The sequence below is a fragment of the Primulina eburnea genome, chromosome 13 (genome assembly GCF_022965805.1).
Source record: "Primulina eburnea isolate SZY01 chromosome 13, ASM2296580v1, whole genome shotgun sequence".
NCBI lineage: Eukaryota > Viridiplantae > Streptophyta > Magnoliopsida > Lamiales > Gesneriaceae > Primulina > Primulina eburnea.
The window spans coordinates 28,579,823-28,596,827 of NC_133113.1; the positions used below are offsets into that span (position 1 = coordinate 28,579,823).

At 38.1% G+C, this 17,005-nt stretch overlaps 1 protein-coding gene and 1 pseudogene across 1 annotated transcript; one reads left to right on the forward strand and one right to left on the reverse strand.

The window, feature by feature from the left end:
* Positions 1-2,310: 2,310 nt before the first annotated feature.
* Positions 2,311-16,946, reverse strand: LOC140810445 (E3 SUMO-protein ligase SIZ1-like; annotated as a pseudogene).
* Positions 4,903-10,405, forward strand: LOC140809064 (uncharacterized). The gene is made up of 2 exons (XM_073166529.1): positions 4,903-6,251; positions 6,542-10,405. The coding sequence occupies exon 2, from the start codon at positions 8,411-8,413 to the stop codon at positions 10,403-10,405; it is 1,995 nt and encodes a 664-aa protein (XP_073022630.1). The 5' UTR covers positions 4,903-6,251; positions 6,542-8,410.
* Positions 16,947-17,005: the final 59 nt, after the last annotated feature.

Here is a 17,005-nt window from a genome sequence, read left to right on the forward strand (position 1 = left end):
CAGGATTAATTTGTGATGTCTCTACTATGTTATTTTCGGGCAACAATGTATCTTGATATTTTTATTTTATTTTTTTAAAAAAAATATATAATTAATAAAGGATTGAAAGTGAAAGTGGTGTGGATTTGGGTAAGGATAAGAAAGGTGATGGCATTGTGTTCATTGTTGGGCTAAAATCACAACTAAAATACTTAGGTAATTACACCAAAACCTTAAAACATATAACAAGAAACAATTTAAAATCTTAAGTTTCATCATATTTTTCACATTATGAGTTTTTCCAATCGGTCAAAACAGTTACCAAATAAATCCATTGATTTTTCAGGGGTGTAATAGACTAGTCTCCATTAATGTCACACCAAAATAATCATTAACTTTTCATAAGATTTTCAACCACTCTTGTAAAAAAAAATGTAAAATAAAAAAAAAACAAACAAAAAACAAAAAAAAAAGGATCCCATTTGCTAAATCTTTTGCTTTTTTTTGGCTCTTGTTGGATCAATCATGGATTTATGACAAATAGCATGATTACAGAATCACTTTTGTAGGTTTGCAAGCTTTTGGATTAGTTCGAGAGTTTTATCTCGTGTGATGTACCTGACTAACGTGATTTGCAAGATATTGTGTTGATCCGGGAGTTTACCTAATGCATATGGAAAGATAGCGAATATCATTACCCCCAAAAACCCTATATTACCAGGGAAGTTCGGGTTTTCCAAAATAATAGGACAAGAAAGTGACATATAACACTAATAGTTGAGGAAGTTGAACAAGGTCGAAACTTCCAGAAAAACTTGGAAGCTAGTTAACCAATGAGTGTTGAGTTATACGAGGCTTGTTCTCTTTTTTATAAGGCGGGGAATAATCCACAATTATGCTCTTATTGCTAGCTCTTTTTATTTTTTTCTTGGAACTGAAAAAGAAAGAACCGCTTACATAATCAAATCTTGTTCCACAACATATGCTTGATAAAAGTATTAAAATGGCCGAAGATATTTAATCCCTTCTTATTATTTCAGTAGTAATTATATAATTCTATTCTAAGGGGCCTTGGGTGGTGCGTATGAGTAAGAGTGGGATCAGTAGTCGGCCTATGTTTCCGGACGCACGCATAAATGGCTTTGTGGTTAGTAAGGCTCTGGCAGGGACGGAGCCACCCCAAAGGCTAGGTAGGCTCCAGCCCAGGCTAAAAATTTTAGGCCTAAGAATTTTTTTTTATTAACAATTGATTAATAGATCTAAACTGTTAATTTTGTCTCTCATCATTTTTGTCCCTCCAGCCCAACCCAGACTAAATTTTTTGGGCCTAAGCTGCAAATTTTGTCCCCTCATCTTTGGTTCTGCCTCTTGTTACCGTAACCACCACCGCTGGCGGAGGAACTCCCGATTGAAATTTATCGATTCATTAAACTTTTTGAGCCCTCATTTGTTGGCTTTTTAATCTCTTTCTGCACTCGCAAGTCGCAACAGAGGAGCTCGTTGTGTTTGGGCCACGTCATAAAATAAAATACATAAACCACCGTCGAATGAAGGTGTAGATGTCACTAAGGATCGTGACATGGCATATTTATTTAATTTAATGAAAAAGAAATAGAAGTCACGCAATAATCTTCAAGTACAAAATTGAACTTTTTAAGAGCAGCAAAAATAGACAGGGCCAAGTTTGTCCAATTCTTTAATCAGCTTCTTTGCATTGCAGATTCAGTGTGGTAATTTAGGCTTAAAATAAGCCGTAACGAAGGTGTTTATCTTTTAGTATAAATATGAGAAAAGTCTTTATAATGGATGTGGAATCTTATATGAAGATGCCCGCTGGGGGAACTTGGCAACAGACCTGCTTATTTTGGAGAATGGATGATGGACTTCCCGTGTAATATCTCCAGCTCTCTTGGTGCCACCATGAGATTAATACTCAGTGACCCGAACATCCAAAGCCGGGTACAATAATTTCTTATTAAATTAATTTATTAGATTTCATTATCCATTTATAGCAGCATTGGCTTCGCTTTGCTAGTGTGATCAGTGAAAATTGAAAAAAAATGATAACATAAGATATTTTTTTTAATTACAATTATTGTAAAATTTAAGTACAATTCCGGAATCATGCATCAAAGTTGAATCTCGTTCTTTCGTACCAAACGGTGCCTAAAAGCCGACGATAGTTGTCATTGGCACTCATGAAACGGAATAATTTGGACCGACCTGGAAAACCCAACCTTGTACCAGATTCAACCGAACCAAATAACAAGGAAGGATATGTAACATGTTAATTCTATCATCGGACTTGAGTTCTTTTATGCCAACTGAATATAATTCACCTGAGGTAAACTTGATTGACCGAATAGATAAACACAAATAATAATCCAACATCCACTAGATTTTTAGAGCATCACATAGCAGATATTATTACCAGTATAATACATATATATCTATATAGAAATTATTTCTATGTTATGAAATATACAGGCTACAATCTCCTTAAGACCACAAGGGAACATGCTTCCCCAACCAACGCCTTCCCGCTAACTCAAAAGCAAAACTAGATGAAATTCTTTCCCATTTTCCAAATAATGCAACTGTCGAATATACAGTTTAGTAGCACTAGACCTGAAAATCACCAAGAAACCTGGCCAAAATGATGAATGCTCACCTGTTTGTGTAGATATATCCTGCCTGGATACAAATTATTCCGGGACCTGATATCAGCATGATGAGTCTTATAGCGGTAGGAAATGAAATGCAGTTAGCACTTTCAATACCAACTCAAAGCAAGAACGAGTCCTGAATCATTTTAGAAAACGTCTTCTCCAATTGGGGGCATCTGACAGCATCGAATGCTGAACTTTTTCGATGCAGATGGTTAAAATATGTTTCCCTTAAATACGCCACTTGATGGCTTTACTCCGATTCTGAATCAATAGATAGATATAATCTAGGTCTTACAGAACGTCTTTGGCGAGGAAATGAAAAGGGACTATCTGATCTTTCTCTAATTGTCTTACCAGACCTATCGTCGTTGTTCATCGCAAGCAACAAAGATGCTGCACATAAAGAAAGAAAAAATTAATGACACAGGCAGGGTGACAATTCTACAAATGGATATCAAAATCGAACCATAAACAACTAACAGATAATTCAATGACATACCCGTGTCTGCTAGTGAACCCAGGGCACCATCCTTTGATTTTAGTTGCTGCCCTCGTCGCAAACCGTTATCGGTTGCAGAATCAACCTGACCAGCTGCACCACCATCGCCCAGCCTAAGAGAAATCCAGTCCTCGTTACTCATGCTACCATGTGAATGGTCTTGATGGTCTCTCATATTAGACTGCGCCACAGGTGCATCAGATGGCCTTGTGGGGAGAAATATTTGAAGCGAAGGATCATTTCCATTGACCGCCAAAGGATTATCCAGTAAGCTGTTATTTATATCTGAACGCTGAGCAGTAGACTCGGGGACGAAGGCTGAGGGTCCCATGCCGGTCTCTGCGGCGGCCAATGCGAAATCATTCATGGTGGATGAACAATTAAGAGAACCATGCTGAATGTCAATTAAAGGATCAGGAACCTCTGCATCAGAATCGAATAACTGAAAGCTAGGGACTCCCTGACTAGTAGAAGGCAACGACCAGATATTGATCCCAAAGTCATCATCGTTTGGGCTGTAAAGGCCGAGGCATGTACCTCCACCATTATCAAGGTTTGTATTATCATAATAAGAATCAGGAATTGCATCTTGTGGACCTGTAAATGGGGCTTCACCAGCATCTGACATAGAATTATTGTAAACTACTTCAGAAGGTATTAACGGCGTAATTTCTTCATCTGAATCACTGAGTACAATAACTTCAATATCCCCAGCTGGTGCAGAAGGATTTCGGTCATTGAATCCACTTGATGGGTCAATGTTCAAAGAAAAAGATTCATAATCAATGCCATTGGCCGTGGAAAAATCGAGGTTTCCACCACCATCTTGGTTGACGCTACCATCCTCGCCATCCCTGCCACTTCCAGTGGCACTACTGCTCATTGGAATTATATTTTGAATCAGAGTTTTGTTCCCAAAATTTTCTTGGAACCTATTTTCCAGTGGGATCCCATGCATTCCATCAGGTTTGTTGAGTTCCCACAAACCATTTTGGTTTTTTTTAATACCCAGTTTCAGACCAGCATGATTATCAGAACCAACTTCCTGTTTAATTGGTTTAAAGTCAGGTTTCGGTTTTGACTCATTCTCCATGGAGGCAGCACAGATGGTACCATCAGGCAAATGCCATAGCCCAAGCTCTCCAAGACCTCTACAATCGCCATCTGCCTTTACACGCCAAGAACCATCTGGCTTCACCTCAATCTCCGTGACATCTTCCCCACAAGTTCGCATCTATAAAATAAAATGAGAAGGCATAGCATTCATAAGAAAAGAATAACAAGAAATATTCATCATCGAGGCATAATGTAGGTAATACCTGAGATGTGATTCTATTGAAATATGGGTCTATAATAATTTTCTCCAAAGAATAGTTCTTCAAACAAATAGGGCATTGCCACTGGATCCAGTACAACAACAATGGAACACAAGTGAGGAAGAAGGGCAAGATACAATATTTTAACAAGCTGTAAAAGTTAGATGACCATAAAGATATATGTTACTACCGGAGAAATCAGTTACGTGATATTCACAAAAATAGAAATTCAACTACTAGACAAGAAAATCTCTGCAGGAATGCTAAATATATATATATATATATATATATATATATATATATATATATATAGCATCGTTTTACTTGCCTTCCTAGAGCGTTGGTTCATTTCCACGAGAACTTCAAGATCAAAACAGCCCATATGCACACAGGGCTTAAATCTTCCAGCAACCTTCATCCTTAAACCACTCATCTGAAGAATGCACGCACACCAATACAAATTCTAATCAGGTAGGAGAAATAAGCTCAACAAGGTAGTTTTTTTTGAGAATGCATAATCAGAAGCACCGACCATACCCTGATTTCCATCAACAATATAGATGAAGACAAGTCAAGAAACTCAACAAAAATATTCTTGTATGGAACAAATCAATGACTGTTAACCAAAAACTGATTTAAATAACATATAATATTTAAAAAAATCAAATGTAATTGTACGATGTAGCATCGACAGTGGCAAAATTGACACTTAGTTGATTCATGCGTTAGTAAAAGATGATGATATTTGTATCTATAGATGTCTTAACATATCAGGGATATTGCAAAGTCACAAAAAGCTAAATTTAGAGCATACTAATTGCAATAAGAAACAAGATTCGATCAAGGTTAAAGACGTTAGACCTATTAGTCTTACCACTAGTTCATGTGCAAGGATGAAGAAAGTTTGTCATACGCAATATCAGAATCTCGGAATGCATTCATTGAGGGAGAACACTTGAATGTTGTCTTGTTGCAAATGAAATAGTGGAAGAAGGAAGGTGGAAGGGGAAGAAGGGGCTAGTTTTGAAGGTTGATATTGAAAAAGCATATGATAATGTGGATTATAATTTCCTAGATTTGTTATAAAGGTAGAACGGTTCGGTGAGAGATGGAGAAGGTGTATCAAGGGTCATGTCTCGAATGTGTCATTTTCGATAATGATTAATGGGAGACCAATGGGTAAATTTCAAGCACAAAAATGGCTTAGACAAAGGGATTTTTTGTCCCTATTTTTGTTTAACATGGTGGTGGATGTGTTGGAGAGGCTGATTGATAAGGCCAAGGCCATGGACTTAACTAGAGAGATGGTGGTTGGGAGAGATGAGGTAGAGATAACTCATATTCATTTTGCGGATGACACTTTCCTTTGTCAAGAAAGAGAATCGTGTCTGATTTTTGGTGGAAGTTGTGAGGTCGTTTTGTAAAATGCCAACGTTAAAAGTCAATTTGGAAAAAAATGTTTTGTTGGGTTTCCATTACAAAGAATAAGAAGTAGAGGAGCTAGCTCAGCAAATTGGATGTGGTACGTAGAAATGGCCAATTAAGTATTTGGGGTGCCTTTATGAGCAAATCCATTAAAAACTGATTTTGACTAAGATGTCAAAGAAGTTGACAAGTTGGAAGAAAACATTTATGTCAAGAGGGGGGAGGTTAACGTTGATTGCAACTGTTCTGAATGTTTTACCGATGTATTTCATGTCTCGTTTCAGGGTACCAAAAGCAAAGCTGAGGTGATAGAGAAGATTATGTGGGATTTTTTTGGAATGGAGTTGATGGTGAATCACAGTAGTCTCTGGTTGCCTGGAAGCAGGTGTGCAAACCAAAAAATAGAAGGGGTTGCATATTGAGAATATTTGTTAGAGGAATAGGACCATGTTGGGGAAATGGTAGTGGAGGTTTTAAGCAGAAGACGGGACAAGTGGAAAAAAATTATAGTTAGTAAATACGAGGTACAAGATAATGGATGGAATGCGGGTTAAGCAAGAAACGTGGCGTTCAGATGCCCGTGGAAGTTTATTTCTAGATCTTACTAGACTTTTCATCAATTAGTGACGACGGTGGTTAGTGGAGGTACGAAGGTCAGGTTTTGGGAGGATAGATGGTGGGGGGATTCTTCCTTTCAGGATCTTTATTGTCTTTATTTCAGCTTTTTTCGGTTCATAATATGCCTATATCTCATTTTGCTTTATTTGATAATTCATCATCTTCCCTGTCACGGGACTTCCATTTTCGGGGGGTTTTGATAGATGAGGAGTTGTGTGAGTTGAGTGCGTTATTAGGAGATTTAGATATGATCAGGTTGATTGAAGGGGTAGATGATGTCCGAGTGTGGGGTGAGGATGCGTCAGGTCTCTTTTCAACCAAATCTTTCTTTGAGTCTATCTTTTCGAGTACTAGCTTTCCCTGTTTTCCATTTTACAGTGTTATTTGGAAAGATCCAGTTCCAAGTTCCAACAAATATTCAAGTATTCTCGTGGACAGCGGTTCTGGGGAAGTTTCCGACTTCGGAGATGATGCAAAAGAGATGGTTCACGCGTGCTCTGTGCCAATTGGTGTGTGTTGTGTCGGAATGATAGGGAGACGCATGATCATATGTTAATTCATTGTACATTCACAAGTGGGTTGTGGGCGAGAGCTTCAAAAATCTGAGATTGGTTTGGGTGGTGCCGAAATCAAAACAAGATTTATTCGATACAGATCTTGGAGAGTTTCTTGGCAAAAGAGACAGATTTTTTTGGAAAGCATTGGTTCATGGCATATGTTCGTTTGAGTGGATAGAGAGAAATAGATGAATTTTTAACAACATTGAAGATACGAGAAAAGAGTTCTAGGAAAATATCAAGATCAAAATACCAACTTGGCTTGGATCTCATGTAGACTTCCAAATGTCTCAATCTCAGATTTATTGAGAGATTGAACTATCGTATATTATTGATAGGGCTAGGTCTTTATTTTGTCGTGAGTGCATTATTAGTCCGCTTATTATTATTAAAAGCTATTAAGTATCTAATAAAATATTGTTTCTTATCAAAAAAAATTTGCACTAAGAACCAGAAGACCTTAATATCTTATCGATGTAATCTCATTCATTTGAATGCAGTTGACCGTGAAATTTTAAAATGCCAAAAGAAACAGCAAATCTATAGACATCCTCTTTATCAAGTTTCCAGGCCTGAAAGCAACATTCAGCAAAGAAATGCCTGATCTGATGTACAAAAGTGCAGAAAAAGTTTTCTCCATGACAAACCACAAGAAGGTATGTTTGGTTTTGTTTCTGGAAGTCAGGTTTTGGAGAACAAATTTTTGAAAATGTATGGGGAAATCAAATGAACGTTTTGGTTTTGTTTTAGGAAAAAACAAAAAAAAAATACTATAACAGTCAAATAGTATAATTTTTGTCTAGCTATTTATTTTTCTATATTATGCGTGTAAACAATAATTGTACAAGACATTGTACTACAATATAATATAATATAATATTTGGGTATTTCTCGGGAGAGAAGAAAATTTGAATTACGATAATTATTATGGTGGGAGACGTAAAAATGAGTTTTCAGAAAATAAAAAAATGAGATAACAGCGCCTTTGTTCTTATTTTATAATGGGAAAACTGATGTTTGGAAACAAAACCAATCAATCAATTGATCCAAGGATTCCCAGTATCCCTGAGCCTCATCGATCGCCCTCATCCCTTTCCTCCGGCGCCGGCCATCGGCCGGCGGCGTCATTCAGAACTCTAACAATCAGATCTCTAGCGTATCGCCTTTCCTCTTTTTTCGCTCAAGCTCTCTTCCGATGTCTTTATCTTTTGTTCCGTTCCTTTCCGATCCTTTAGCTTCTCTTTTTTAATCCGTCCCTTAACCTAAACTTTGTCCCCCTTTAATCTACTCCTTTATCCTTTTTACCTTCGCAGTCATTGTGCCCTTCTTCTCAGGTCTTCCGTTAATATGTCATCAGCTAAGAAGTTTATGGGTTTTGCTAGAAACCAATTCAAAAAAAGATACGAGATCAAAGTTGAACAAAAATTGTTCCTAGTCAGCAGAGGAAGGTGGGGTGACTCGATCTTGGTAACTGAAAGAACTAGAAATGCAAGCTACATACTGGAAATGAATATGGAAAGTTTGGATTGGATCATATCAAAACTATGTGATTTCATTAATAAACCACAAGACTGCCCTAGTTTCAATCGATTTAGAGGCAGAGAATCAGTGGTTTATATGCAGAAATTTGTCAACGTTCGAGGAAGCTATTTAGAAATATCTAAGTTAGTTTGGAGAGGAAAGACACAGCGCATCATCATTCCAAGCGGACGTTTCAATGGGGGATGGAAATGGATGGCATCCTATTTGTCTAGGTTCAGGTTAAATGGCAGGGATGCTGCATTGAAATTCAGAGATATTAAACGGCCGATGGACCAACCACAGAGACGGCATCATGTTCGGTTGAATGGCGGTGAAAAGGTAAGTCCAGTTGTGGTAGAGAAGGAACATTTACCAGATATGACATCCAAGGACTGGGATAAGGCTATTATCATCACAAGAGATTGCGTGAACACATCATGGGAATTGGTGTGCAATACACTCGGAAAGGAAATCCAGAGAATGATTGAAGTTTTCCCATTCCAAGCCAACAAGGCAGTATGGTGGCCACATAATGAAGAGGTTGCTGTATTCTATTTGCGTTTGAAGAAATGCTTTCTGGAACGTAATGTTACTTTGTCCTTTCAGAAATGGAGTCACAATATCAACAGGGAAGAGGAAGTGTCCGAGTGCTGTCACAGTTGGATTCGCGTTTTAGGGATTCCTTGGGATTTATGGTCCAGAGATCTTTTCATTAGCATCGGGGATCAATGTGGCGGTTTGTTAAGCATTAGTCAAGACACGGTCCTTTTAAGAGATTTATCAGCAGCAAAGCTAAAAGTTGTGGGCATCGAAGGAGGTTTCATCAATAGGAATGTCCAGATCAAAACTAAAAGAGGACCTATGTTCGTTCGCATTATCGTGGATTCGGTTAAAATATCAGAGTATGACACGCTGGAAAAGAGAACTTACGCTCAAGTGGTGATGAATGCAGTCAGTAATGTGAAAGGCTGGGGCAACAAGGATGGAATCAACGACAACTTTCAAAATGCAGAGGTATCACAGGACATCCAAAACAAACAGGAGGATAACACCACAAACCTTTCAGTAGAAAATCAAGAAGGATTTATCAAGAATAAACAGAAGTGCGAGTCAATGGAAATGCTCAAGTTCAGAGAAAATATTTATCCCAAGATCGTCGAGCAGGATGTTAACGCTGAAAATCGGAGATGTGTTTCAGAACCGTGGTACAGGGGAAAAAACATCAAGATACTGAAAAAGTTAAAGCCGAAAGACGTACATGACTTTCAGAAAGGAAAGATTGACTCTACAAACATTTGTGACACTCAAGAGATTGGACAGCATACCTTAGAAGAGGTTTCTGGCCCTGCTGAAAGGAAATTTGAGCACGTATATCGTAGGAAACAGATCAAGACTCAACAAGATTCAGATCAAATGAGAAAATTAGAAAAATCAAAGATATCAATCCTTGATATCGATAGAGTTTCAGCAATTGGGGAAGAAGGAATTTGGGAGGATCAATCATATCATGGCGCTAAAGAAGACTCTTCAGAAGATGGCGGAGCTTTCAGCGATGCCGACAGTCACATCTCCGATCACTCGGATAAGTCATCAAGAAAATCAATGCAATTCGAGGACTTGGGTGACTTCTTTGATCAGTCTCCGTTGAAGGTACGCAATTTACCCATAAAATCCAATCCTCGTAGTATCCTAGTCATTCTTCTTCTGTTTCAGATTCTTTTTTTGAGTCGAGGGGTGGGGTGGAGGGCCGGGTTGAGCGGGGAAATTGTTCAAAGTTTAAAAAAAGGGGTTTATCCGGAAATAATTCTTGGGACATCTTGAGGGGTTGGATAAAGGGGACAATTCAACAGGCTCGGGAAAGCAGGTATTCAGCTTTGAAGACAAGAACGAGTGTCTCAGAATGATGGGTGTGGAGAGGGTGGAACTTAGAAACTTTGATGACGGTGGAAAAATGGCGGATTGTGAGGAAATCGGATGTAGTAAGAGTAATAGGGCTGTAGGAGTGATCTAATGAAAGTTCTATCGTGGAATATTAGAGGAGCAGGATCAGCCACTAAGCGGGGACTGATAAGAGCCGTCATCAACAAAGAAAAACCAGATTTAATAATCTTGCAGGAGACAAAAAAGATTGTGGTGGATAGGAGACTGATTTCTGCTCTTTGGAAATCGAGATTCGTGGAATGGTTAAGCCTCCCTGCTTTGGGAAGGTCGGGGGGGGGGGGGGGGGGGGGGGGGTTCATCATTATGTGGGATCCGAGAATTATAAGGGTTAAGGATAATTTGATTGGCGAATTTTCTGTCTCAATTCACATCAACAACGATGCAAATCATGATTGGTGGTTCTCGGCTGTTTACGGCCCGTGCCATCCGAATCTTCGAAATAATTTTTGGGATGAGCTTGCGGGTTTGAGCGTGATATGTGGAGAAAGATGGTGCTTGGGGGGAGACTTTAATGTTGTTACGTCGACTCAGGAGAAAATTAACAGTAGTTCAATGACTTCGAGTATGCAATGATTTGATAGCTTGATACAGGAACTTCAGCTATGTGATCCACCTCTACTGAACGGTAAATTCACTTGGTCGAATCTTAGATCTTTTCCCATTTGTTGTCGCCTAGACAGGTTTTTATTCTCGGTGGGTTGGACTGAAATTTACCCATTCTATAGACAATCGCTTTTACCAAGAGTCACTTCGGATCATATCCCTTTACTGTTAGATTTGGAAAAAACGAAATGGGGACCAACACCTTTCAGATTCGAGAATGCATGGTTGAGGGACTCTCGCTTTAAAAACTTGACACAATTCTGGTGGAATAATTACAATTCTCAAGGATGGGCGGGATATAGGATGATGATGAAATTAAAATCAATTAAGGGAGATATCAAAAAATGGAACGAAGATGTTTATGGTAAGACGGAGTTGCAAATGGCTGAATTATCGAACAAAATCAGAAGACTTGACAGTTTAGAGGGAGAGGGGAAGGAATCGGTATGTTTGACGGCCGAGAGGAAGGAAGTGAAGATGAGGCTAGAAGAGATGATAAGTCGAAAGAATCTCATGAATTTTCATAAAAGCAAGATAAACTGGATCAAAGAAGGGGATCGAAATTCCAAATTCTTTCACTCGCTACTTAACTACCGTAAGAGTAAGGCGATCATTGACAAACTCGAAAGAAACGATGGCACATTTACAACTTGTGAGGATGAGATTGTTTCGATCATTTCTGAATTTTTCACGACATTGTACAGTAAGTCGGGAGAAAAATGTTGGGGTATCGAAGGTGTGAATCGGAGTCCAATTGAAGCCGAGATGAGCAGACAACTTGAACAAAAATTTGAAGAAGACGAGGTAAAAGAGGCAGTCTTCAAGTGTGATGGAGGAAAGAGCCCTGGTCCTGATGGATTTACTCGGTTTTTTTCAAGATTGTTGGGATATAGTAAAGTCAGATATCATGTTGGTTTTTCAAGAGTTTTTCAATAATGGCATCGTCAATGGAATCACCAACGAGACTTATTTATGCTTGATTAGAAAGAAGGCCGATTCGTATAAGGTAAAGGATTTCAGACCCATCAGTTTAATAACAAGCATATATAAGATTCTATCCAAAGTCCTAACAGAAAGATTAAAGAGAGTGATGGCGTCAACAATTTCTGAATCCCAAAATGCATTTGTGGAAGGGAGACAAATTCTTGACTGTGGACTTATAGCGAATGAATTGCTAGAAGAGACTAGAATTAAGAAAACAAAAGGATGGGTTTTGAAAGTGGATTTTGAGAAGGCCTATGACAATGTGAGTTGGGAGTTTTTGGATTTTGTTCTAATGATGAAAGGGTTTGGAGATAAATGGAGATCATGGATGAGAGGTTGTGTATCGAAGGTAACATTTTCAGTTATGATCAATGGCCGACCGAGAGGTAAAATCAGGGCTTTCAAAGGTCTTCGTCAAGGAGATCCATTATCTCCCTTTCTATTCAACTTGGTTGTTGATGTGTTGGGAAGATTGATAGACAAGCTAAGGAATCACAACTTTTAAAGGGGATAGAGGTTGGCAAAGAAATGTTTGAGATATCTCATATCCAGTTTGCGGATGACACGCTATTTTTCGCAAAGAACGACGAACACATAACTTTCTTGGCACAAGTGGTGTGTTCATTTTGTGATATGTCGGGTTTAAAAATCAATTGGGAAAAGAGTGCACTGTTGGGAATTAACCGTGAAAGTGACCAAGTCGAAAGGTTGGCAGACTTGTGGGATGTGGTACAGAGTCATGGCCTATTACTTATTTGGGTGTACCTTTGGGAGGTAATCCTTTGAAAGCAACATTCTGGCAGCCGGTGGTTGCTAAAATGTCCAGAAAATTGGCCACATGGAAGAAAGCATTTTTGTCAAAAGGGGGTAGATTAACTTTGATACTTTCGGTTTTGAATTCCATGCCCATTTATTACATGTCATTATTCAAGGTTCCAAAATCTGTTGAGGCATCGCTGGATAAGATATCAAGGGATTTTTTATGGGACGGGATGGATGGAGAGAGTCATTTTCATTTGGCCGCATGGGATCAAGTTTGCAAACCAAAGGAAAGAGGTGGATTGGGGATTTCTAAAATCAGTTTCAAAAATACAGCATTGCTTGGGAAGTGGTGGTGGAGATTTTTTCGAGAAGAGAGCACATTGTGGAAAAAAATTATTGTGAGCAAATATGGGTTACAAGAAAACGGTTGGGATGCGGGTTTGGCAAGAAATGTAACATACCGATGCCCATGGAAATTTATTTCTCGGATACACCCAACTTTTAATAACTTGATTTTAAAAAAGGTGAGAGGAGGGAATAAGGTTAGATTTTGGGAGGACAATTGGGTGGGCGACTCTTCTTTCAAGTTTTGTTTTCCTGCTTTATTTCAGCTTTCTTCTTGTCACAACTTGCCCATCTCTTCTTATGCTCATTTCGAGGGCTCAAATAGCGACCACTCTTGGGATTTTCACTTTAGGAGGGGAGTGAGAGACGTGGAGATTGATCAGCTCACACAGTTATTAGAAGTTTTAGAGCCGGTTAGATTAGTCGAGGGGGTGGATGATTTTATTCAGTGGAGATAGGACTCGTCGGGTTTGTTCTCTGTTAGTTCTTTCTATGATTCATTTTTCTCTTCCAACCTTCATCCAAAATTTCAACTCTTTGATGCAATCTGGAGAGTTCCTATTCCTAGTAAGATTCAGTTTTTTTCTTGGTCAACAACTCTGGGTAAGCTACCGACATCGGAGATGATTCAAAAAAGATGCCCCGGGCTTGCGTTGTGTCCAAATTGGTGTGTTCTATGCAGAAACGACTCAGAGTCTCAGGATCACATGTTCATTCACTGTCCATTTTCGACTTCTTTATGGATTAAAGCTTTGCAGGAGTTGCGGTTGTTTTGGGTTACGCCAAAATCAACCAAAGACTTATTCATCATGGATTTGGGACGGACAACAGGCAAGAGAGGAGGAAAATTTTGGCGAGTTGTGGTTCAATGTATATGCTGGACAATTTGGTTGGAGAGAAACCAGAGAATCTTTGAAGACAAAGAAACAGACGTCAACAAATGCTGGGAGAAAATCAAGCTTAATGTCGCCACCTGGATTGGAATTAACAAGGAGTTTAGAAATGTATCGGTTTTTGATTTGATTCGACAATGGGATTTTGTGTATCACTAGATCAATAGTGTGACTTAATGTGTAATTAGGAAGGTCATCTGCTATAATCGATGACTTTTGTAATCTTTTCAATCACTTAAATTAATATTTTGTTTCCTATAAAAAAAAGAAAACAGTATTTTCCTACTCTACGATCATCAAAATTAGCAACTACCAAAAAAAATACTGGGATACATATAGATACAAGACCAGAGCACAAAATTATGATAGTTGATACAAAAGTAAGGAAAATCAGCATAAATAAAAATAATTTGTGATTAAATGGTGGGGGGAGGGGTTCTTTAAATTTACTGATCAGGAGCAAATGCAAAAAAAACTAAACTACTTACAGGACACCGAAGATTGACAGGAATAAAATCAGCAACAACTTCAATATCACTGTCACTATCAGCGTTTTCTGTGGTATCCCCACCACCAACACAACGACGAACACGGGTCAGTGCATCCTCAAATAGCTCACCTTCAGCCTCTTTTGGAATCATGCTTAGGACCTAAGAAAGCGATGGTCAATGTGCCATTATGTCAGCCAATCACAAAAACAGAAACTAGAACAGAAACGCCGAAAAATCACAATTTTTGTTTGAAGAAATTCAATCAGAAGAATGCAATCATACAAGGTAATGTGCAATCAATCAAAAAATTGAAGAACACGAAAAATTTATAGTGAAGACCTAAAAAATCTTTGTAAACAATGGCCCCTACCACACACCCAAACAAAGGCCATTTATAAATAGACAAGGATACATAACTGTGTATAAATAGCACAGATGGAAGGGAACTAAAAAAACGCGATAAGCACATCAGAAAGTCTTGATGATGAGAATCAGACCAGGAAAATCAGAAAAAAAAGTGAAATTATCTCATGAATTAATCAAGTGATGACACAAAAACGATAAAAAAAAGTCCAAAATAAAGAGTCCCAGAAGATTAACTAACATGTTGCAGGGTACGCCGCTTTACAATTCTAACTCCCACACAAAATAGACGAGCATCACAGCCTGTCACGGTTATATTATTATTCCGTCTCTTATGCATGGTGTAATCTACATAAAAACATGGTTATAATAAGAATAGCATAAAAAAAAACCAGTGAAAACAGAAAATCCAGAAACAAGGAAGAACATAAAAAAGGAGTAATAAAGAGACAACCAAGCAAAACTGATGTGGAGTGATATTATTCTCATTCTGTGGATAAATTTTCAGATGAGTCCATCATAACAATAATGTGAAGTTTCTATCTTTTATTAGAACTCAACAAAGTTTCTGTATAGTGAACCCAATTAGTTAAAGAAGACCAATACAAATGAAATATTAATTAATCCATGTATTGAAATTGTTGAGGAAAACTTGGATTTGAATTTTCTGGTATACAAAAAGAATAAGCTAAAATGACAGCAGATGGATTCTACCCCGAGTAGTTGGCTCTTCTTTACGGAAAGGCATGCTTTGGCAGGACTACTTCCCAGATAGATGTAAAAAGATGAATTTTTTTTTTGGAACATATATGTCTCAAAATAAAGCACAAGATATATTTTGTAAAAAGAAAGCCTCGTGATAGATGAAGTTCTACCCTGAGTGGTAGGCTCTTCATTATGGAGGAAGCTTTTCTACACCTAGGGATTTACAACTAAGTAGTTTAGACACTTACTTTCTTTATTTATCGCTTCCATGATGTCTCACACACACACACAAAAGTTAGATAGCATTTTATTTTTTTATGCTAGTTTCTACTGCCATGTCCAATGGGGGTTATTGTCAACGAGGTCCGAGCAGCATGCTCCTTATTTCCACGTCTCACAGTACAGCACTTCAATTGATGATATAATTTCTTTTCTTTTCTTTTTAATGATATCCCCAACCAATGAAAAATATTGAACAGCTCTGGCTGAATGTGCTTGAAATTATGATTGTCCATTAATAAAAGCAAGAGACGGTTTCAAAGTTTGATAAACAGTTATAGAGACTTGTCAAGAAACTGAAAACTTACAACCGGCCCATCATCTCGACCATTTGCTCCAAGTAGCTGAGAGCCAGGTCTGTTTATTGCTCTCACCGGTACACCTGTGAGGTTAAATCAAAAAAATGGTTATTTAAATAAACAAGAAACGTGAAAGAACATAATAAAGAACATTGGTTGTGTTCAATTGAAAGTATACATCAGAATATACCGTAGGTACTTAGCATTTAGCATATACAAATGATATGTTTTTCATATGTTTTAAAGGACAGAGCATGATTTGCTGTAATGTACACAAAAAACAGTATCATAGATGTTAAATCTCCATGTGTAAGTCAAAAAACATTTTTTTAGCAGGAAATGGATGAAGGGGAAAATAAACTCTGCTATTTAATAAATCATTGTTTTACAAGGTTGAGCAACCTCAGAAGAAGTAATACCATTGACCTGTAGATCCGCATATTGTGGCCACTGCATCCTAAATGTCACCTTGTCATTAAGAAGCATGCACCATGCCTGGTCAATCAAACCCAAGTTCAGTATGCAATGAGCATAAATATTATAAACCTGCACAACATAAATTGCTTATAGCACAATGAACCCTAACCAAACCCTGAATTTCGTATTCAGTCTGGTTTTGACAGCAATCGTTTGTCTGCCCTAGAGAGTTGAAATGTTTTTCAATGCTCTGGCCATGATTTGAGCTGGAAAATGTCATGTCCTATCAGTTGCAGTCCGCGAGCAAAACTTGGCACATGCCATATGCAAACTAAATTA

What these genes read in the sequence shown, in the direction of transcription:
- LOC140809064 (XM_073166529.1), top strand. Translation starts at nt 8,411, where the DNA reads ATGTCATCAGCTAAGAAGTTTATGGGTTTTGCTAGAAACCAATTCAAA.